General features: G+C 35.9%; 3 protein-coding genes across 8 annotated transcripts; all 3 read right to left on the minus strand.

Annotated features, from left to right (window-relative positions):
• Positions 1-5667: 5667 nt before the first annotated feature.
• On the minus strand, positions 5668-8090 carry tyrobp (transmembrane immune signaling adaptor TYROBP). 5 transcript variants are annotated; one of them, XM_073811605.1, is made up of 6 exons: positions 7889-8090; positions 7561-7593; positions 7315-7477; positions 7165-7229; positions 6904-6984; positions 5668-6475 (listed from the first exon to the last, which is right to left on the minus strand). In XM_073811605.1, exons 1-5 carry the CDS (start codon positions 7932-7934, stop codon positions 6950-6952), a joined length of 342 nt encoding a protein of 113 aa, XP_073667706.1. In that variant the 5' UTR covers positions 7935-8090; the 3' UTR covers positions 5668-6475; positions 6904-6949. The 5 variants fall into 5 exon arrangements, with proteins under 5 accessions (XP_073667706.1, XP_065116876.1, XP_065116874.1 ...); XM_065260804.2 differs by having other exon boundaries at positions 5669-6490; XM_065260802.2 differs by having other exon boundaries at positions 5833-6475; positions 7319-7477.
• A 1055-nt stretch (positions 8091-9145) lies between these two features.
• On the minus strand, positions 9146-12458 carry hcst (hematopoietic cell signal transducer). 2 transcript variants are annotated; one of them, XM_065246100.2, is made up of 6 exons: positions 12344-12458; positions 11842-11918; positions 11369-11440; positions 10874-10894; positions 9974-10105; positions 9146-9894 (listed from the first exon to the last, which is right to left on the minus strand). In XM_065246100.2, the coding sequence occupies exons 3-6, from the start codon at positions 11412-11414 to the stop codon at positions 9851-9853; spliced, it is 243 nt and encodes an 80-aa protein (XP_065102172.1). In that variant the 5' UTR covers positions 11415-11440; positions 11842-11918; positions 12344-12458; the 3' UTR covers positions 9146-9850. The 2 variants fall into 2 exon arrangements, with proteins under 2 accessions (XP_065102172.1, XP_065102173.1); XM_065246101.2 differs by lacking the exon at positions 11842-11918 and having other exon boundaries at positions 12344-12429.
• A 3019-nt stretch (positions 12459-15477) lies between these two features.
• On the minus strand, positions 15478-21658 carry LOC135743300 (uncharacterized). The gene is made up of 4 exons (XM_065260937.1): positions 21410-21658; positions 20456-21113; positions 17235-18211; positions 15478-16772 (listed from the first exon to the last, which is right to left on the minus strand). The coding sequence occupies exons 2-4, from the start codon at positions 21105-21107 to the stop codon at positions 15744-15746; spliced, it is 2658 nt and encodes an 885-aa protein (XP_065117009.1). The 5' UTR covers positions 21108-21113; positions 21410-21658; the 3' UTR covers positions 15478-15743.
• Between the last annotated feature and the right edge of the window lie 549 nt (positions 21659-22207).

Genomic DNA, 22207 nt, shown 5'->3' on the forward strand with positions numbered 1-22207 from the left:
TTTATTGTATAGTGTACATATTTGAAATGTGATAGTAAATAAAAATTAAAATATGAATGTAGTCCTATATATATTTATGTTATATCAATCTGCGCGACCCCGTCGTTGACTTTCTTTGATGACGTTTGCAGGCCGTTCCAAATGAGCGGTTATTGTCCGTGAAGTCCACTTCAACTGATATACCGTGCTCAGGGAGTAGGGAGCAGTGAACACTCCGCAGGGTCCCTGTCGAATGGAACGCAGCTCAAGACACGAGAATATAAACACCAGCCATCCAAGATCTAACACAGGGAGAGCTTGTTTTGATTTGACCGGGCGTCCATGATATAGCAATGAGGAGGGCAAGAAGATAACAAGGCTGAAACTAATTATACCAACAGAGATTTTCCAGCACTGCATTCACTCGGCTTGACATGATCAGATTACTGGAAAATATTTGGCATTTTGCAGAATTGTTTTTGAAACAACCACAAAAGACCTGATGGGTTTCCAGAACTTTGCCCCCAGTAAACCACATTAGTGATGGAAACTATAGATGTTCACAAAGAGTAACAAACATGTGGTTGATGGGATTACAGCATGTTTACCATGAAAAACAATTTAATGAAGCGGTAACAGCGCATTATCTAAAATTACTATCATTTGAAATACAGCACAATTTTCCCATTTGAACAACATAGTGGTCAGTGCCTGAAGGCTAATTGCTCTGACTGCAACTAGATAAACAAATTGGGATTTTAGACAGGTTTAATTTCCTAACACAAGTAGGCTTGCTTGTGTGTGGGTACTGAGTGAAAAGTCCAAAGATAATTTCATAATCATTTAAGATTATCTATTTTATGTTGTGCTTACCTCATTAAATGTTCACGCGCTGTGGTGTAGTGTAAAACTAGCGTTTGAGAAGAATGACGCCAAGTCATGTTCGACTTCGTGTGATGGCGCTAGAACAGGCGAATGATGTCAAAGTACCGCGAGAGCGAGACGAAATTAGATTTCGTATGATTTCTCGAATCATTCTCGCGGTACTTTGACGTCATCCGTTGAATATTTACGATTCGCGATCGGCGCGGCTCAGACGTTCTTCCGAGCAGGTTCGGACACAACACACCTCACACGTAGGGACAATCTGATAAAATAATCTGTAGAACCATCGCGATCCTCGGGACATAGCTAGGATTGTCGGACATTAGCTAGCGAGGAGGACTAACCCCGCGGTATTTCTGCAGATATACAAACTGTTAACACGTTCCTATCGGCAATCTTCTTGACCACATCAATGTGCAAAAAAAGAAATCGCCATTTAATCAATGTTACTGACGTCATAAAGCCCAGAATTACAACGATTTTAACATAATTGTACCATTTTGGTGGTACTGCATTTTTAAGTAGGTGATATACATGTTCTAGCTTTTATGTTTCATGGTGGTAGATGGTAATTATTTTATATTTGTATAATTTATTTTTCTGTTTTCCCAATGTCACTTTCAACACTTTGGTTCACCTTTTAATATAGGCTTTCCATCCCAATATGCCAGTACCTTGATGACATCATCCTCCAGGGAGAGACACTTTTTGAAAGCCAATAGTACAAACACAAACACAATGTATCAATAGATCATCTAAATTCCTGTGTTTTTTGTCTCATTTTACATCGCCCTACACTCTAAAAAAACAAACGGTGCTATATATAGCACCAAAACTGTTGTTTTGGATCGTAACCATACAAGAACCATTTTTAGTGCCATATAGCACTGGTGAAGCACCTGTCCAGCACCTGTGTAGAACCATATAAGGGCCATATAGCACCACTATAGCACCACATATGGTTCTACATAGCACTATTTGGTTCTACACAGGTGCTTCACTGGTGCTTCACCGGTACTATATGGCACTAAAAACGGTTCTTCTATGATTACGAGCAAAGAACCACTTTTGGTGCTATATAGCACCGTTTGTTTTTAGAGTGTATCCATTCTATGAATACTTTTATTTTCAAATTTTCATCTTGATCTATTCTATTAAGGAAATCTAAAGATGGGTTTTCTATTAGCATCAAACTTTTATTGTTACTATATAAATAATAAGCAATAAAGAATAAATGTCTTTGGTTGAGTTTGACCAGAACATATCAACCCTCCCTGAATTTTAAAACAAGCATGCAAATGTTTCTTAAACTACCAACCAAGCTAAAATATACTGCATTACAGGAATGACCTGAATAACAACTTAAAGCATATAGGCCCATACTTTGTGCATACCTCACATATTCAGAGTTAGTTTACTGACAGTTCAGAAACATAAAATCATATAAACAGTTCCTTTTAGCTTCAGTCACATTCTTTAACTTGACAGAGGACACAACAGAATAGTAAACAACACATAACTTTGTTCAAAATATAGCCTACTGTAAGTATACTGACACACATAGCATGAACATTATGAAGGATCACAAGGTTGCGTTTAATGAGTTACTAGAGGAGGTTTGGTTGGTGTTTCTGTATTTTTGTGCTTGTGGGTTCAGTTAAGATAATTTGACCAAACTGCAGCTTAAAGCTGATAAGAGTTTTCCAAGGTCAGAAGAAATGCCACACTCCTTTTGTTAAGTCTGTTTTTGGCCTGTTCAGCACATTTCAACAGCAGACAGTATGTCCTGGTTTAGAAGGGGCTAGATGAAAATAAACAGTTTATAAAAACTAAAAAGAGAATTTAAGAAGTTTTACAATTCTCCAAACCTCCTAAAGAGCTTAGAGGTAAACCTTGTGCCAAATCAAATAAGTCAACATAAATGTCAACAACACCAGACAATATTCTTGAAAGAGGTGATGACTGGTTCTTCATCAGAATAATGGAAGGGATACGTGTAAAAAGTGCAAAGTGCTTACAAATGTGACGACATGCGGTGAGGTAGCCAGTCAAGAGATGAGTTATGCCCCCATAAAATTCAGGATTGCATGAAGTATCACTAAGCATTTAATCTTACATACAAGAGAAAAGCCTCTATACTTTTACTATGTCTGGGGTGTGTACATGTCAGCATGCAGGGAATATTTATGACCACTGCATACTCAAATTTGAGTCAGCTAACAAAGAATGGTCTGTCAGATAGATGGTGTAATTCCCTTCACTTTGAGAAGAAAACCTTCAAATCCGGTCCAAATTCAGAAGTTAATTAGTTTCTGTCACTGAATGTATTCCTGCTGTTTCTTTCTGAGTAGTTGTTCAAGCATGCCAGAGTTTGGGTAAATAGTGCACAGAAGGCAAAAAAAAGAAAGTGTTTGAAATCCTATTTAAAACCCTGATGTAAGATTATTAAAAGATTAGCTTAACCTACTTTCATCTGAACAGTCTCTTTGTTTGTCCCTGTGTCCTGCAAACAAATAGCCTTTGGACAACCAAGGAATATGTTGTCATAGTGTAATCACTCATTAATTATAACTGATATATATTCAAAGTTTAGTTTGGATTTAATAGTAATTAAGAAATTTATGGAAAACCAGAATGAACACACATTTACAGAAATACCTGGTGTAAATACATTATTTATATTTACTTTATATTAACTTGCTATAACATTTAGACACAAGTGCTGCATGACACTGCACCTGTTGCTATTAAAGGCCCACTGAAGTGCCTTGGAATGCGTATTTTATGTGATGACGTCAGTAGCGTTTCATTTATGGCACAGTCCAGCAAACACATTCTGTAACAAAACATAACGACCTTTAAAGGATGTTTTCCAAAATTGATTGTGTCACATCAGCGCGACTGAAGGCTAGTAAGGCTGTCCCAATTCGAAGGCTGCTTAAAATGAAACCTCAAAATGCATCCTTATTTCACTGCGCTGCTAAAAATCAAATGGATCCTTCACAGCCTACTATCCCGAGATTCATTGTGCACCTGGAATGGCTAAATATAACATCTGCCTATTTTAAAATAAACATTTAAAACTTTTATTAAATAAAAGTGTACTGTTACGGGTACAGGCAGGCAAGACAAGGTGCGGATCCAAATGCAGCTTGGGTTTATTAAAGGCTAATCCACAAACATAAACCATAAAACAGGCAGAAGGTCATTCACAGGTAATCCATCCATCCATAAAAACAAGTGAATTAAGCAGGTTTACACAGGGAACCACGGGCTAAACTCAGAAGTAACATTTACAACGACTGACAAACAGGAAATGAACAAAGAGAGTATATATACAAGAAGAACCAATCACAAATCAGAGACAATAAGTAACTATGACAACAAACAACAGGTGGTGGTGTGAGTCAATGAATGTCCATGGTAACAAACAAGGGGCGGAGCAACCAATCAACAGGAGGGAAACACAGACAGGACTTGTAAAATGTACATTTCGTATAAAAAAGTTTATTTCGTAGAAAAAAGTCACTGTTTTAGTATTATAAGTTATGTTTTGTATTAATAATATTCTGTGTATATTGCATATATTAATCTAAGATTGATTAGTTTAATGTACATCAACGTGTAATATTTTCTAAAATAAAAATATTTTTCTGGTCCCATATTTATTCTAAACCGTGGGTTTACACCAGCCGCATTTGAGGCATCAAAATCGCATCTACCGCGCCTAGTTTGCGGCTTGAACAGTTTGAGTTTACTCGCTTCATTCACGTGAAAGCCGCGTGAAATTCTAGTCATCGAGACATTCACGTGGAAATTCGCGTCATGGGAGGGGCTTCTGAGACTCGGCTTGCTTCCTGTAATCACGTCACTACTAGAGCAAGCTCCTGATTGGTTAACGTGGCGCGTTTTTCCGCCAAAGTATAAATATTTCAACTTGCGCATTTGGCGCTGCAACGCTAAATTCGCACCAATGAGGCGGAATCACATCTACCGCGCCGCACTAAATGCCTCATTCGCGCCACAAGACCTCCAGACGCACATCAACGCGTCTTTACATTGACTTAACATTGAAATCACTCACGCTTGACGCCTCTACCGCGGCTGGTCTGAACGCAGCATAACAAGTCAGAAATGTCTCAGCTGTGTCCCGCTCATAGGCGCAGTTGGCCTGTACAGCAGGTGACACAACTTATGGATCCTTTGTAGGCAAAACCGTCTTATTTTACTTCTTTACGGAGGCTGCAACCTCCAAAGAATAAGTAGTTGCTTTCGAAGACCCAGCCTTCAAATTGGGACACAGCTATTGCAGGACACAGCATATAAAGAGCATTTATTTGGACAGGAAATTTGATGAGAAGTTGAAGTGTAGGGTGATGTCATAAAATTAAAGACTTTTTTTACTGCCAAACTGTAGGTTTTAAATTCTTGTATGAGAATTTTGTTTGTGTTTTGGACCATACCAGTTATATTTATTCCTAAGCCTAACGTATTTATACTAAAAAGAAAAAAAGTTAAATTTTAATTTCATGGGGACTTTAACATTTTGTACATGAAAATCAACACACAAATGGAATCAGTACACAGCATTTGTGTATTTTGTAATTTAGCTGAGTTATGTTAGAGCATCATCTGAATGGACTGTTTTGATGCGACAGTAAGCATGAAACCCCCATAGGTTTTTATCTCTGACTTCAAAACTTGTTTTAATAAAAACAATGCATGACAAACAACCAGGGGGTTGTTCCTTTAGTGCATATGATGAATATTAGCCCTGCATGTGTCTGGATTCATTGGAGAAATAAATAGCCAATAGGCATCTCACTGTTCCTTAGAATATTCAGATCACCTGATTTAATGCAGTTCCATCCGCATAATAAGTATCTCCCTGCTTGAAAGGCACAAAAAATATTGGATCAACCACACAACGTTGCTGTAAGTTACACTGAGACCAGCTTCAAAATAAGACAGGATGAATAATTGATCTGAAGGTTTTACAGTGACAAACATTACACACTTAGAGATTAGACTGCACTCTTGTGGACACTGGAGGGAGTCACACATCAAAAAGCCACTTTAATTCTGCTAATAAAGTCAAGAAAGACAAGGCCCAATCTGTTTTAATTTTTTAAATAATAATAGCCCACAATGAATTTTTTTGTCATTGTTTACTCACTCACTCATGTCATTCAAACGTTTTTTAGTTGTTTTGTTTACAATAGGAGTGGATGGTGACAGCCTTTTCAAGCTTAAAAAGTGTTCATGTGACTCATGCTCAATATTTAAAGTGTCCTTAAGGCTCACAAATGGGTTGGGTGAAAAACAAACTAAAAACAAAGAAAGCCATCAGGGGTTTAAATGACAGGAGGTGAGTAAATATAATGACAACAATTACATTTTATATGATATAATAATAATATCTTTGTTTTAGTACACCATGCCCGAAGTCAGAAACTGATTCATCAAAATAAAAAAAGATCTCTCATTGTTAGATCTGTCTGTCCTTCCCTTTTGTTTGAGGGAAGAATGAATGATTCATTCTGCCGTCATGTGTTTTCTAAAAAGGTCCGCCATACCGTGTCCACTTCCTCAGATATTTTGAAAAATGTGTCTTTATCCATCTGAACTATATGCATACAGGCAAAAGTAGAAAATGTCAAAGATCACATAAGCTTATTAAAAGTATTTATTTTTACACAAACAACAACAAAACTTTTTTGTTTTGATCTGAAGTTATAAATAAATAAGACATGATATCAATAAAACAATCATAATGGCTACAAATTCTTGGTGAATTACATATTTCCAGAGATCACATAATAGCTTCAGGATACATTACAGCACAAGTCAATATACTGTAGCATATATGTAAAAAAAAAACAAACATCAACATATTGAACCTATATGCAATATCCACAATTTTTTGGGAACTGGACACAACTCTATTAATATTGCTAGCCTTTCATTGTCAGACTATTGCAATTATTTACAATGATCACATGTTAATGGTTTCAAAGATGATCTGATACTTCAGGATACCTTAAAAGTTTACTCTGGGTGACTTCCTTTCCGATACTGCTGAAGATCATTGTATATATCTGACTGTACTCCATAAAGCTCCTGTCAAACCATATTTAAAAATGCTTATTCTTCATATTCTACAACATATACATGCACACATATTAATAATTTCAGTTTACTTTATTAAAAAAAATAGTTTTTACAGAACTACTTTATTTGTGGTTTTCCAATAAGCAATTAAATACAAAAAGTGAATATAGGTCAATACAAACTGTTTACCTGGTAAGGCGATTCCACTTCGATCATCTTTGGTTTCATTGATGACTGGTGGGTTGTTGTTTTGGCTTAAACATTAAATAAGTTTGTTATTTTTTCTGGAGTTCATTAATGATTGGATTTTTTTCTATGTCTTTTGTAAACATTGTATACCTACTTGAACCGCAGCATCTTGCTTGTGTATGTGAACAGGCTCTACTATTCTTATGGGACACAAAACAGTAGACTGAGACAGCAATGAAGAGTGTGAGAAAGATGTCACAGGTAATGATCCCAACTGCCACTCCAATGTCCAGCTGATAGCATGAACTACAGTCTGAGATCAAAACATACATTGGCACACTATAATATACAAAAACAAATTGAATTTCAGAGATCTGTGCAGATGGGAATTATTACCTTGGTTCCCCTCAACAAAGTTTGCGGACGAAACTTAAAAGGAAAAGGGAAAAAATTAGGAACAGCATTTCTTAAAAAGATAATTATTTTAAAGGTTATTTCTTCTTAATTTTGGCTTTGTTAAAAATACGCATAACTCCAAAGGTAATGCCCTACATTATAAAGCAAAAAAGTGTCTAAAGATATAAAAAATTCACTGAAGTATTACTGACTCCGACTCTAATGCTCAGCTTTTAAAATGTCAAAGAACAGTAAGGAAAACATGAAATCAGCTTCATTAATTTGTACATGTTAAAAAAATGTATGCATGTTTGTAAAAGTTACTCACCAAAGAGTGCACTCAGAAGGACAATAAAGCACGCCATCCTTTCCATAATGACCACAGGAGATAACTGCTCAGTGTTTGATGTCTTTTTTAAACAGAGAACCAAGACTTTTCTGAAACCTAAGTCTTTAACAAACTTTAAAAAACATGCTGAATATCAGAGCTAATGATATGGATATTGCCTGTGAAATAAAGCACTGAGTATATGCTGATGATTATTACATCAAAACAAAACCAAAAGATGCGAGGGAGGAGTTAATCTCGTTGTGCCAATCTACTTGATGTCTCTCTCTCTCTCTCTCTCTCTCTCTCTCTCTCTCTCTCTCTCTCTCTCTCTCTCTCTCTCTCTCTCTCTCTCTCTCTCTCTCTCTCTCTCTCTCTCTCTCTCTCAAACGCACTTACTTAAAACCAAACAAAATTATATCTATTAAAATTTTAAATCTAATTACAACAAAAAGTGTTTTATTATAAAACAATAAAAACATTCAAATATGCTTTTACATGTCATCAAGTTACAGGTCAAACTTTAGGGATTTTTGCAGGTCCTTCTTACCAATGTAGTTTCATTTCTCATAATTTAGGTGTGATAGCAGAAGGACAGTGTGGTTAAAGCAGGATGTGACTGCTAAAGCCAGAGGCTACCTGATAACCTCAAACACACGGAAAAACAAAATTTACAAAAGTCTGTTCCACTTTAGGAATAAACTTCATTTAAATATAGATGTTTTTCTTTACATCATGTGTTTCAATGAAACAGGTGTATCCATTGCCACCTGTGCTCTTCCCCTTTTTCTTTTTTTTTTCTTTTTTGGTGAGTTACATTTGTCAAATCATAAAAATCAGTCCATCAAATAGATGACCTTTAATTGTCTACAAATGACTTGCAACGTTTTTTCCCGAATAAATGATGCACAAAAACATAAGATAAGACTCTTCATTGTTTATAATGCGGCATTATTAAATATAACCAGGCCCAGTCATAAACTGTAGATGTAAATACTGTTTAAGGTATCAAATGGAACTGATAATACTTCACTGTATGGTTACAGAAAGCTAATAAATTGTATGAGACATGCACATAGGAGATTCTGATTCTGAAAATCTTGATACATTTATGTGGAAAAAAATTCCCATGTTCCTCTTTTTCACAGTCACAGTCTTGTGCTTGTTTTCGATAGGAATTTCTGGGAGATTCCTGCAAACACTCACTGCACTTATTGGGTACACTCATATCTAGCAACATACAATAATACACACATCTAAGACAAAAGCTATGTTTTAATACAATGAGCAACTTTACACAAGATGAAGCATTTGCCTTGCTTTGTGGTCATGATTGCAAAAGACCAAGATTATTAGATAACACAAATGTAAACTGCCTATACACATTCACAATAAACACATAATGCATTCAGTTTAAGCATTGCCACACCCAATTCTTGAATATATTAAGCTATAAATGATGGCTTGTGCTATGAGAAAGAGTCACCAAAGATTCAAATTATAGACTTCTTCATAATCTAATAAACCTTGTCCAAACAAAGACTGAATATTTTGTTTGAAACATCTCCAGGTATAAGTATATATTATATTGACATCTGTATAAAACAATGCATACATTCTTTATTTAATAAAATCATGAAAAACAAAGGCTTCTTATAAGCTATTACACAAAACATACACTTCTATAGGAAGGATATAAAGATTGTAAACCTGAGCTTACTGAGAAAAACCCACAAGATGGCACACTTTTTCTTTTACTGTATTGCTGTTAAGACATTACTCATATGACTAGTTTCTTACACTGTTATTACTCATTGAAAAGTTTTCAGGCTATTTTTACATGGCTTAAACATCGCATTACAAGGCGATCTTGTTGTATTTACATGGCAACAGTGATAGGCTATAAACATACATCATGTCATTTCATAAGTCTTATTGTTGATGTTAATTTTCTGAAAGTCCTCATGATTTGCAGTTTGCTCTGACATTCATGTAAACTTCATCAGCTAAAGAAACACAGGAACATGTGAATGTTAAAGATTTGCAATTTCATTTGCAATTCATTGGGTATGTAAAATGTCTTACCGTTCTCTTTCTTTTGTCTGCGTTTGCTGGCATACCAGTATGTTGTAGTAACAACAAGAACCGTCAGGGCAACATCACCAAAAACAATGCCTGCTATAGTGCCAATGCTAATTCCATAGCATGAGCCAATGTCTATAGGAAGGAAATAGCAAGTAAAATATGTGATCCATCCAGTTTATTATATCAATACATTTATTATTTGTTTAAGTACATTTTTAGTTAACCGGTCCACATATTGTGCAGTCTGTTGAATGTGATAAATTTTACAAAATAAATAGTGCTAAATAGCACTAAAAGCTCGTAATCATAGGGGAACCATTTTTAGTGCTATATAGCACCTATTAAAGGGATAGTTCACCCAAAACTGAAAATTCTGTCATCATTTACTCATTCGCATGTTGTTACAAATCTGTATAAATTTGTTTGTTCTGATGAACACAATAGAAGATATTTTGAGTAATGTTTGTAACTAAACCGTTCATGGACCTCATTAACTTCCATAGAAGGAAAAAAGAATATGAAAGTAAATGGGGTCCACAAATGGTTTGGTTACAAACATTACTCAAAATATCTTCTATTGTGTTCTTCAGATCAAAGAAATTTATACAGGTTTGTAATAACATGAGGACGAGTAAATGATGACAGAATTTTCATATTTGGGTGTACTATCCCTTTAAGCACATATGAAGAACGATCTGGGGGTAATATAGCACCATATTTGGCACTTAAAATGGTTCCCATATGAGTACGAGAGGGTGAACCACTTTTAGTGCTATTTAGCACCATTTGTTTTTAGAGTGTTGATTATGTAACTTTACTAAAATATGATGCCCATAACCCCAGTCACCATTTAACACATTTTATAATCTTAAAATTTGTTAAATTTTTATAAATTCTTACCTTCTGTAGCACTGACCATGGCTTAAAACACAGAAAAAAATAAGAAATATATAATTTTATATTTTACAGTAATGTAAAATCTTAAAAATTATGCTAATGCTAACGCTAATAAATCACTAATAGTTATAATAACTAGCTGTGAAATCCATGGGCTACACCCACAAAAAACAGCAAGTAAATTATTTACTACAGTTTTTGCGGTTGCACTCTTAAAAATATTATGCATAATGCAAATTATCTGTTGACATCAGAAACCTTCCACTGCTTAAAGGTGTCAAGATGATATTAGCACACATTCAGACATATACCCCCCACACACACAACACAATGAGGATGCCAACACAATAGAAAACCACGTCTGATATTGTGCACTCTTATGAGATGCACACAACAATTTTAAACAGGATATTGCTGCAAAACATGCACTTGCACAGTGGTCTCAAGCAAGCAGAGTGGGCTAAGCAGAGTAAGAGGCGTGGAAAAAACCCGTCTCACCTAACAGCAAAAGGAACAAAACTGCCAGAGGACCTTTGATTTTCATTTCCTGTTGATGAGCACTTTTTTCACCTACCAAACAGAAACGGCATATGTGTGCATTTATCATATATATATATAAATTAATACACTGTAAAAAAATATTTTCTGCCTTGATTGAATAAACCCAGATTAAAAAGTCATTTCAACTTACTATTATTTATCTTGACTATAGATGAGTTGTTATAACTTATAAAATGAAGTTGACTTTTTTACTATATTTTATACGTTGTAGCAACTCATCTCTTGTCAAGATAAATAATAGTAAGTTGACATGACTTGTAAATCTGAGTTGATTCAACAAAAAAAGTAAGGCCGCAAAGATTTTTTTTCAGTGCATGAATGTAAAAGCAATGTTTTTGCACTAACATGGCAAAAAAACCACATCTATTATTAATGTAAAACAATCTGATATAATAATAGCGATTATTTACCTTTATGATAAATCAAACTTTTACTTAATTTATTCAGGTGTGTAAATCTGGCAAGTGAAGAAGGTTTGAGCTGATATCTGTGGTGATGCAGGGATTAATGGTTAAACTTTTAACACAACTATGCTTGTATAAATGTAATTTCACAAGTGGAATTTAGAGATATTATTAAATATTTTAAAAAATAACACTTACAAACTTCAATAAAAATAATCCTATAGGCTCGTGTTCGAGTTAAACAAAAACAAAAGAGAAACCTAAAAACACAATTGAATATCCTGACACCAACCCTAAATATCACATTGCATTGTAAAAAAAAATACTGGGTTGTTTAAAACCCAGTGTTGGGTTGTAATTTAACCTTTGCTGGGTTGTTTTACCCATTTAAATACAAACATTTACTAACCCAATTGCTGCATGGGTTTGTCCTTTTTGACCCAACAGTGGGTTGAATATAACCTATACGTTTTAAGAGTGTAAAACAACTAAACAGAACAGAACTTACCAATGAAGTGATGTGCAGCGATTCATTTCACTTTTGATACTGATGGGTTTGTTAAAGTGCTTCTGCCCACTAAAGTCTGAAGTCTTTTCCTCTATGAGTCATTTGAGTTTGTAAAAGCTAAGCAGCATCTTCATGACACCTCCCATTTACACCACCAACTGAGGACAAATGAAATCTAAAGTCTTTAAAAGGGCTAGCTCCTAATATATCCATATAACATTACATTTCATTATTAATTTTACTGACTGTTCCAATCAAAATAATTGGAAATTGCCTAAACCCAACAAGGTCACACAGAAATAACATACATTACTGGCAAAGAACACAATGTAAAACAATGGAAAGTGTTATGGCTTTTTAAAAATCCTCTAAGCAAATAAATACATTTTAGATCTCAGCTTCCCTGTTTTGTTTTTAATACCTCCTCAAATATTTAACAAAATGAAAACAGAAAATGGCAAACAAAACAAGAACAGAAAACACAACACTGAAAAAACATTATGTAAAAGTTCCTATGAATTTACAACATTTCTGAATATGAAAGTGCATTAAATATTCCTTATCATATTTATACTTAATTTTCTCATCTATTGATATTAACTAATACTTTAATATATCAGTGGGGCCACTGGTGTTTGGTCTGAAGTATCAGCCCACTATTTACTATTCTCCGATTTCTGTCTTTTATTTTTACTTTTAAGGAGCAAAAATTTCTAAGCGATGCAGTTTGCATATGATCTCTTGTCTGTTCTATGAGACTATATCACATATATAGGCTGGCTCATCATATACGTTTTGCTAATAATATTAAATTCTAACTTTGTCTTTCTAAGTTTATCTTTAATATTAAAGGGCATTGTTCCAAGTCCTAAGAGAAAGTTAACAGTAGATGATACAATACAAAAAAGACTGATAAGCAGACTTGATCCAACAGGATATAAACACTCCCATTACAGCTAGCATAAGACCTTTTAAGGTAAAATATATTAAGTTCCAGATGTTTACTATACCTTTTTTAAAAAGAAAGAAAAAAATAATGCAAAAAGTAGTGTAAAAAGGAAAAATAAAGGAAAAAGTAGTGATTTATTTTCCAAAACAAAAATCTCCCAGTGAACATTTTTTTGTGTGTGTGGTCATACAGATGAGTGAAAGCAAATACTAGGCAAAACCAAATACAAAACATTCAGTTTAGCCTTAAACAAAAATTTTAGAACAAGAAAAACATTTCTAAATGAATGAAAAGATTAAAGTTTGAGCAAAGAATGTATCCATCCTGTTAACTATGAATCTGTTTGACCTGAGGTCATTATAACTCTTATAGCTATGTACCAGATCTTTGTCTTGATGGGCTACATAAAGGGGATCGATCTATAATGTGTGAGACACTTTTAACAGAAGACACCCTGAGACTGTCTGGGACAGCATCATGCTTTACTTGCCCACAATTGACTTTCATAAAGTTCCCCCTCAAACATATCCACTCAACTGTCTTCATCACTTATCAGTGCTTCAGGTTTGTTTTTCAAACTCCGCCTCCACTTCTGCTGTAACTTCCAGGTCTGGTTTCTGCTCGCCTACCTCATCACTTTCTATTGAAATTAGTATATATGAATGTCTCGTCCATTTTTGATAATAAAAAGACTGAGTGGAACCACTGGCATGGATATAACACATGAAGCAGATGAGGGTGTTTCTAAGACTAGATGAAGGTAAAATATTTGGGGAGCAAAAAAAAAACCTAAAGAGGCGTGAAAAAAAAACGTCTCAGCTAATAGTGATAGGAACAAAATCCTCACTGGACTTTTTTTTAAATTCTGTTTAGTAATGATGATCCCTTTGTGTTACCAAACCTACCTTTATGTGTGTGCATTTATAATATTTATAAATAAAAGCAATGTTTTTTACACAAACATGGCCAAAACACCTCTGCAACTCAGAAATATCCATTGTAAAGTAATGTACTGATAATGTTTAAAATTGCTGACAAACAGATATATTAATTGCTGTTATTCACATTTATGATAAACCTTACCTTATTTACACAACTATGCTTTAAGAAATATGTAAACAATTTCACAAGCTTAAGAAATATTATAAAATATTTCAAATGTAATGCAAACTTCAATAAAAAAAATGAATCATTTCCTTTTTAGGCTTGTGCTCGAGTTAAACAAAAACACATGAGAAACCTAAAACATGATGCATTACCTGACTGAATCCAACCCTAAATTTCACATTACATTGTAAAAAAAAAGGTTATTTTAAACCCAGCGTTCGGTTGCAAAATGACCTATGCTGGGTTGTTTTACCCATTTACTAGTTTAATTTAACCCAATTGCTGCAGGGGTTTGTCCTTTTGTCCCAACAGTGTGTTGAAAATAACCCATAGGTTTTAAGAGTGTATCAATAAAACAACTAAACAATACAGAACTTACCAATGAAGTGTAGCAATTAATTTCACCTTTGATACTGATGGGTTTGATGAAGTGCTTCTGCCCACTAATATCTGAAGTCTTTTTCTCTTTGAGTCATTTGAGTTTGTGAAGTCTAAGCAGAAACGTCATGACAATACCCATTGACAAATAAAATCTGAAGTCTTTAAAAGGGCTAGCTCTGAATATATCCACATAACATGACATTTTGTTATTAATTTTACTGACTGCTTTTAGTCATAGCAAACCATGTTGTTAATAAGTCCTGTATTTTACAGTTATATTTAAGGTTAGGAGTCAGTATTCATGGGAACTTTCACTGCGCACAAACCACATCTGATATTGTGCGTTCTCATGAAATGCACACAATGATTTTAAACAGGATATTGCTGCAAAACATTTGGACTGTGGTCTCAAGCTCGCGGAGTGGGCTGAGCAAAGAAAAAAAAGCAAAGAGGTGTGAAAAACACACTGATGAGGCCTTTGTTTTTTTTACTTTTGAGGAGCAGAAACTTCTAAGCCATGCAATACATAAAGGCTGATAAGCACTCCCATTACAGCTAGCATACGATCTTTAAAGGCAAAATATATAAAATTCCGGAAAAGAAAGTAAAAACAAATGCTAAAAAAAGAAAAAGTAGTGATTAGTTTTCAAAAAAACATAAATTTTCAATGCAAGGAAAAATGAACCATAACAAAAGCCAATTTCCCAGTGTACATTTATTTTTTGCTAACGTGGTCATACAGATGAACGAAAGCAAACAAACGGCAAAATCAATGTAAAGATTCAAACAAATACAAAAGATTCAGTTTTGCATTGAACAAACTTTTAAAAACAAGAAAATAATTTCTAAGTGAATGAGAAGATAAAGTTTGAGCAACATTACTCAACGGAGCAAAAAAAAGGATATATCCATCCTATTAACTATGAATCTGTTTGACCTGAGGTCATTATAACTAACTTATAGTCACAGCTCTGTACCAGATCTTTGCCTTTTCCTAGATGGGCTACATGAAGGGGATCGGTCTATAGTGTTTGAGGCACATTTAACAGAAGACACCCTGGGAATGTCTGAGACAGCAGCATGCTTCAAACAATGCTGAATCATTTCCTTTTCAGGAAGAACTTGCCCACAAGTGACACATTCATGAAGTTCACCCTCCAACATATCCACTCCACTGTCTTCATCACCAATCTCCACTCTTATTTCTTCATTCACCTCCACCTGTGCATCGCATGCATTCAAACCCTGCACACAATCACCTGATTTTTTGAGCTGTCCTTGGTCAAAAGCAACTTCTGAAGAGCTAGAAACAAGACTGATAGATGTTCCTGGAGTTTCAGCTGTTACTGTTAATGTGACACCACCTTCTGCTTCTGCCATTCCAGGGGAAGAATCACAGTCCTTCAAATTTGAAGAACTCATGGAGTTGAGAGATGCATCTTTGGATGAATTCACTTTTTCATCACTTATCAGTGCTTCAGGTTTGTCTTTTAAACTTATCTGCTTATTCTCCGCCTCCACTTCTGCTGTAACTTCCAGGTCTGGGGTCCGCTCACCTACCTCATCACTGTCCATTGGTATTAGTATATCTCCGGCTATGTCTTGTCTCTCTTTAATAATAACAGGATTGGGTGGAACCACTGGCATGGATATAACACATGGTGCAGATGAGGGTGTTTCTAAGACTAGAGATGAAGGTAAAATATTTGGGGAGATTTTGGTAGGATGTGAGGTAGATGACGAAACCGGCAAAAGCATGACTAAGGGCACACCCGGAGGAGGCTTTTCATTTAAGGTAAGCTTCCACACACCATCAGCAGGCTGTTTTTGGTCACCCAATGGGATTGCGTGGGCCACCTTGTTATGTGAGAATGTTACAAGGTTCGAGTCCTGAGCAAGTGTTTGGAAGAAGACTTTAGGAGCAATCGGTTTCACTGTAGACGGAGGAGGCAGACGGGGAGGTTTATTCGGTTTAGGTTTCTTTGCTGTAGCCTGTAAACAGAATTGTTGATAAGTGAAATATATTATATGAACTAGGGATGCTAAACAATTAATCGTGATTAATCGTTAGCAGAATAAAAGTTTTTGTTTACATCGCATATGTGTGTAAACTGTGTATAATAAATATGTATATATATAAATATGAACACTTTCATGTATAATTTTAAGAAAATTTTTTTTATATATTAAGTATTTATATTTATATATAATATAAATTATACATAAATATACAAATGTATATACACATGTAAACATTTCTAAAACATATACATGCATGTGTGTACATTTATTTATACAAATTTATTATACACAGTTCACACACATATATGATGTAAACAAAAACTTTTATTCTGCTAACGATTAATCATGATTAATTGTTTAGCATCCCTAATATGAACTATTAACAAACATCATCAATAACATAACAACACATGATCAACAAAGTGCACTCACCACTGGTGGAGCCACCTGTCCACATGTTTTAAGGTGGCTGTCATAACCCTGTTGATGTGGGAAACCCAAGCCACAATCTTTACAGAGACAAGGCCGCTGTCCTGCATGTCCTCCCATGTGTGACATAAGCATTAGCGATGAGCGGAAACCCATCCCACATTCAACACATTTCAGGACCCTCTGGTGAGTGCTCCCATGCTTCTTTAATTCCTCCACACTCGCGCACACTTGCCCACACTCCATACAACGAATCTCATCAGTCTTTGACGGCAACGCCCCCTGATGACCCCAGCATCCTGTGTCCTTTTTATGTTGGTCGAAGTCCTCCTGACTCTTAAAGAAAACCAAACAGGCCATGCACTGGATGTTATCTGGATTGCACTCGTGATTGCGGTACAGAGAGGGTAAGCGAAAATGCCGCTTGCACTTTAGACACGTATACGGCAAGACGCCCGAGTGCGAGAAGCTGTGGCGCAACAGTGAAGCCTTACTGGAGAATGTCCGTTCGCAGTCGGAGCAGGAGAAGAAGCCTCTGCTGTGCCATTCCAGATGCCTGAGCAGGGAGTTGCGCTGACGAAAACTAGTGCCGCATTTGAGACACAAATGTCGCTTTGCCTGTTGCCTGTGTTTTTCAACGTGTGCCTGGCACAGCTCTAGATCAGTGAATATTTTCTTGCAAAAGTCACACTGATAGAACTCGTTCTCAAAATGGTTCGTGTCCAAATGCTTCTGGAGCTGTTCCTCAGTGTCAAAGATGGTCGAGCAAACCTGACAGTGGATGGAGGCCTTTTGCGAGTGGGAACGGAGGTGCGTACGGTAGTTGACTAACTGGCAGAACTGCTTGCCGCATTCGTCACAGCGGTAGGGCCGAACACCTGTGTGCATATTTAAGTGTTCTCGGAGTAAAAATAAAGAGGGAAATGTAATGTCACACACGTGGCAGTGATTCTCTTCATTCTCTCCAAGTCCAGTCGTCTCTGAAAACGATGAAAGAAAACATGCATCAATAGTTATTTAAACAGATTAAAGGTAAACAGCCTAGGTAAACTTGTTAGGACTAAAACTTTATTTAAAAGAGAATAGAATACCTTTATAGAGGGTATGCACGTAACGTCACCTTTGACGAAAGTGATAGGGATCAACCGATATGGATTTTTCAGTGCCGATGCCGATACCGATTTTTGTTTCATCAGCCTTAGCAGATGATACAGGCTGACGATTTTCTTAAGCCGATATTTGGAGCCGATACTGCTTTTGCTAACTCAATTTACATCATAAAAATGACACAATGTTGATGCCAAATGTTACAAGTCTCAATTTAAAAAAAGTTACATTTATAGAACTTAAAAAAACTATATTTAACAAATAGTAAAAACAGGTGATGGTGCTATGGAACCATCTTTTGAAGTTGTCATGGAAAGGTTGGTTGTTTTAAGTCACATGACCTGCAATCGCTTGCGGCTTCCAGCACTCTGTCTGTAAATAATGCTGGAAAAAAATCGGCCGATGCTGATACACATAAAACTCGCAAATATCGGCCCGATATATTGGCCGCCCGATATATTGGTCTATCACTAGAAAGTGACTGCGGTTACACCAACTGAGTGGCAAAAGATAGAGCGGCAGCATTTATGTACAGTGTGAAACCAGTGAAAACATGGGAAAAACGCGTCTAAATGGGAAACAGCTGTTGTACTAACAGATTAACAAGAATTCGGAGCTATCGTTTTACAGACTGCCAAAAAACACCGAAAGGAGAAGTAAATGGATAGTCTATGCCAAAGTCCACTGACCACAGGTGGGTTGACAAGTTGCCATGGTCACTGTCATGCAGAGGTTTAACTTTCTACCTAAAAATAACTTTAAAAAATTAAGAATTTGTATTTTATCCGTGTTTTTCTTTGGAAGACATACTTATTATCATAATTTTTACTCTATTACATTTCATAAATACAAGTTTTTGTTTTACATTTAATATTTAAGTACATAAACATACTTTTACTTACGTAAAAGTACACAATTTTTATGTAATTAATTAGGTATTAAAGGTGCAGTGTGTAAATTTTAGCAGCAGCATCTAGTGGTGAGGTTGCGAATTGCAACCAACGCCTCAGTCCACTGCTCACCCCTCGCTTTTGAAACGCATAGAGAAGCCACGGTAGCTGCCACCGGAAAAACATGTCATCGTAACTTAGTAAAGTCTACAGAAGCCCTTAACAGACAAAAGTAAGTTTGTCTGCTAAGGGCTTCTGTAGAAACATGACGGCACAAAATGGCGACTTCCACGTAAGGGGACCCTCTGTGCATGTAGATAAAAACGTCTCATTCTAAGGTAATAAAAACATAACGGTTCATTATAAAAACGTCTTTATACACCACTGATAATATAGTTTTGTTTATTATTTTGCATTTTTGTCAAGAGATCCTTCTAAAAATTACACACTGCACCTTAAAATAAATTTTAATATGCAATATTAAACAATACACAGTATGATTATATGCTTTAGAATTTAGTAAAGTAAACATTTTCCCAAAACAAACACCCTAATAAAGCACAGATGCTTGGAAAATGTAACTAATGTAACTAAGTATTCTCCACCTCTGCTATCAAGCCCAACTAAATTCAATTTAAGCTGATATTAGTCGGTTTTACTGGCATTTTCACCGCAGCCGCTATGAAAACCAGCCATTTTTTTTTAACGTTTGCCACTCAACAGGGCATGCTCCGGAGTGGTCACGTGGAAAAGTGACGTCAATGCATACCCTCTATTGCCATTGCACAGCTGTACAATTTTTTAGCACCTCACACACATATTACAAAACACCACTTTCAACAGATACGGGCAAGTGCAAATGCAAACAAATATGGGTAGGGTTGCAAAATTCTGGAAATTTTGGAAACTTTCCATGGAAATTACATGGTAATATATGAAAATTTGGGCACAAGGATAAAGATAAATCAGATGTTGAGGAAACTAATGTTTGTGTGATACAGCTTGTATAAATTACCCCTAATTTCCAACAAAATTCCTGAGCTTTCAAACCCTACAAAACGACATAATATATAAAAATAATATAAATATACAGTGAACATCTATTAGCGTCTACTACATCTATACTGGTAAAAGACTGAATGCTGTGGCACATCTAACAGCATCAAGCATTCACATTGTAGATGTTGTGGGTTTGTCAAAATAAAACCTATATAAAATATATAATACCTGAACAGGAAACATCATCCTCCTCCTCCTCTTCTTCTTCTTCCTCCTCCTCCTCTTCCTCTTCTTCCTCCACCTCCTCCCCGTCGTCTTCTACTACTTCTTCCCCCTCCTCTTCATCCTCCTCCCCCTCAGTCCATTCAATTTCTGCATGCTCATCTGTCCTGTCCTCATCAGACAGATCATAATCCATCTGAAGACTAGAGTCTTTCTGGCCCACCTCTGAACATTGGTCCTCTTCACTTACATTCTTTTCCTCTTCCCTGCTTGGCTCTTTGTCATCTTCCTTCTGTACTTCCTGCGCTTTTCTGTTTCTCATCTTGCGCTTATTACTGAAAATGGTTTTCTCCCTCTCCTCTGTGATGACTGTTTGTGAAATGTTTTGAGCTTGTTCTGTGTTAACCGTTGAGTCATGGTTGGTGGGATAGGAATACTGATGGTCCTGCAGGAAGCTTTTTTCAGCTGATCCACCTGCGACAGAGCAGTCATCCTCATAGCCGGCTGCAGGTGTCTGAGCTTCTGGTGCGGATTTCTCAATGCTATTCTGCGTTGGCAATAAAGTCTCCTTTACACTCTGTGGCTCACAGAGGGGGAAATCCCAGCTTGAAAACCCCAACTCTGTGAGCTGGATATCGAGAGTGAACTCTGAAGACATAGCAGCCTACAAAACATTTAAAAACATCGTCAGTGTGGGCCTGTACAAATTTGTTTGGGAAGACAGATACGTCTGTAACTTTCTGTAACTATCTAATCATTAAGAATTTTCAAGTCTGAACAGGCTCCTCCGTGAACGACTAAGCTACAATGAGATCAAGCAGACAAAAACAGTCGCTTTATAAAAGTGTATCATGCTTGACACGATTAGTTTAACGAAGTTATACCATTTTGAGCGTTTCGTTCATTTGCGTGCTATCGATCTAAATAACGTTACTAAAATAAAGGTTGTGTAAATATTACCTATGATCCTTCGAGAAGCATTCCAGCACCTTAGCTCCAGGCTCTACTGTTCACAACACAATACAATGAGACTGTGATCATATTACTATTTATAACTGGTGAGCTACTATATCTATCGTGATAATGAACTAAACGAAAGCGTGACTGTAACTACCACCAACGGTAAGAGATTTTATAATTAATACAAAGCTTAAATAAGATAGCATAGGCATCCAGTATCAATATATTGAAATGTGACCTCAGCCTGATTCTTCCGGTATCAGTGTAAATTAAAGCAATGCTGTGTGTACCGCCATCTGCAGGAGTGGAGCGGTATCACGTCAGCTAGCTATTTTGATAATTTTACTCTCTGAAAATTTACAATTTTGAAAATGTCCTTATGTTATCATCTCACTTCTCTAGTGTTCTGTTTGAGGAAAGAATGGGCGGACAAATCCGGATCCATTTTATCTCCTTTATATACAGTATTTTATTGATTCACATCATCCATCGTAATGTTCAAAAATTAAAGGGACAGTTCACTTTAAAATGAAAATTCTGTCATCATTTACTCATCCTCATGTTTTTCTAAACCTGTATGAATTTCTTTTTTCTGATGAACACAAAAGAAGATATTTTGAGAAATGATGGTAAACACACAGGTGACCAAAATATTTTGTAAGTATTGTGATAAATGATGAAGAAAATATTTTGACAAATGATGGTAAGCACACAGTTGACGGTACCCAATAAATTCCATCATATTTTTTTAGTCCTACTATGGAAGTCTATGGTATATCCCTTTAAGTAAGTTAGCGA

This window comes from Paramisgurnus dabryanus, chromosome 13, assembly GCF_030506205.2.
Source record: "Paramisgurnus dabryanus chromosome 13, PD_genome_1.1, whole genome shotgun sequence".
NCBI lineage: Eukaryota > Metazoa > Chordata > Actinopteri > Cypriniformes > Cobitidae > Paramisgurnus > Paramisgurnus dabryanus.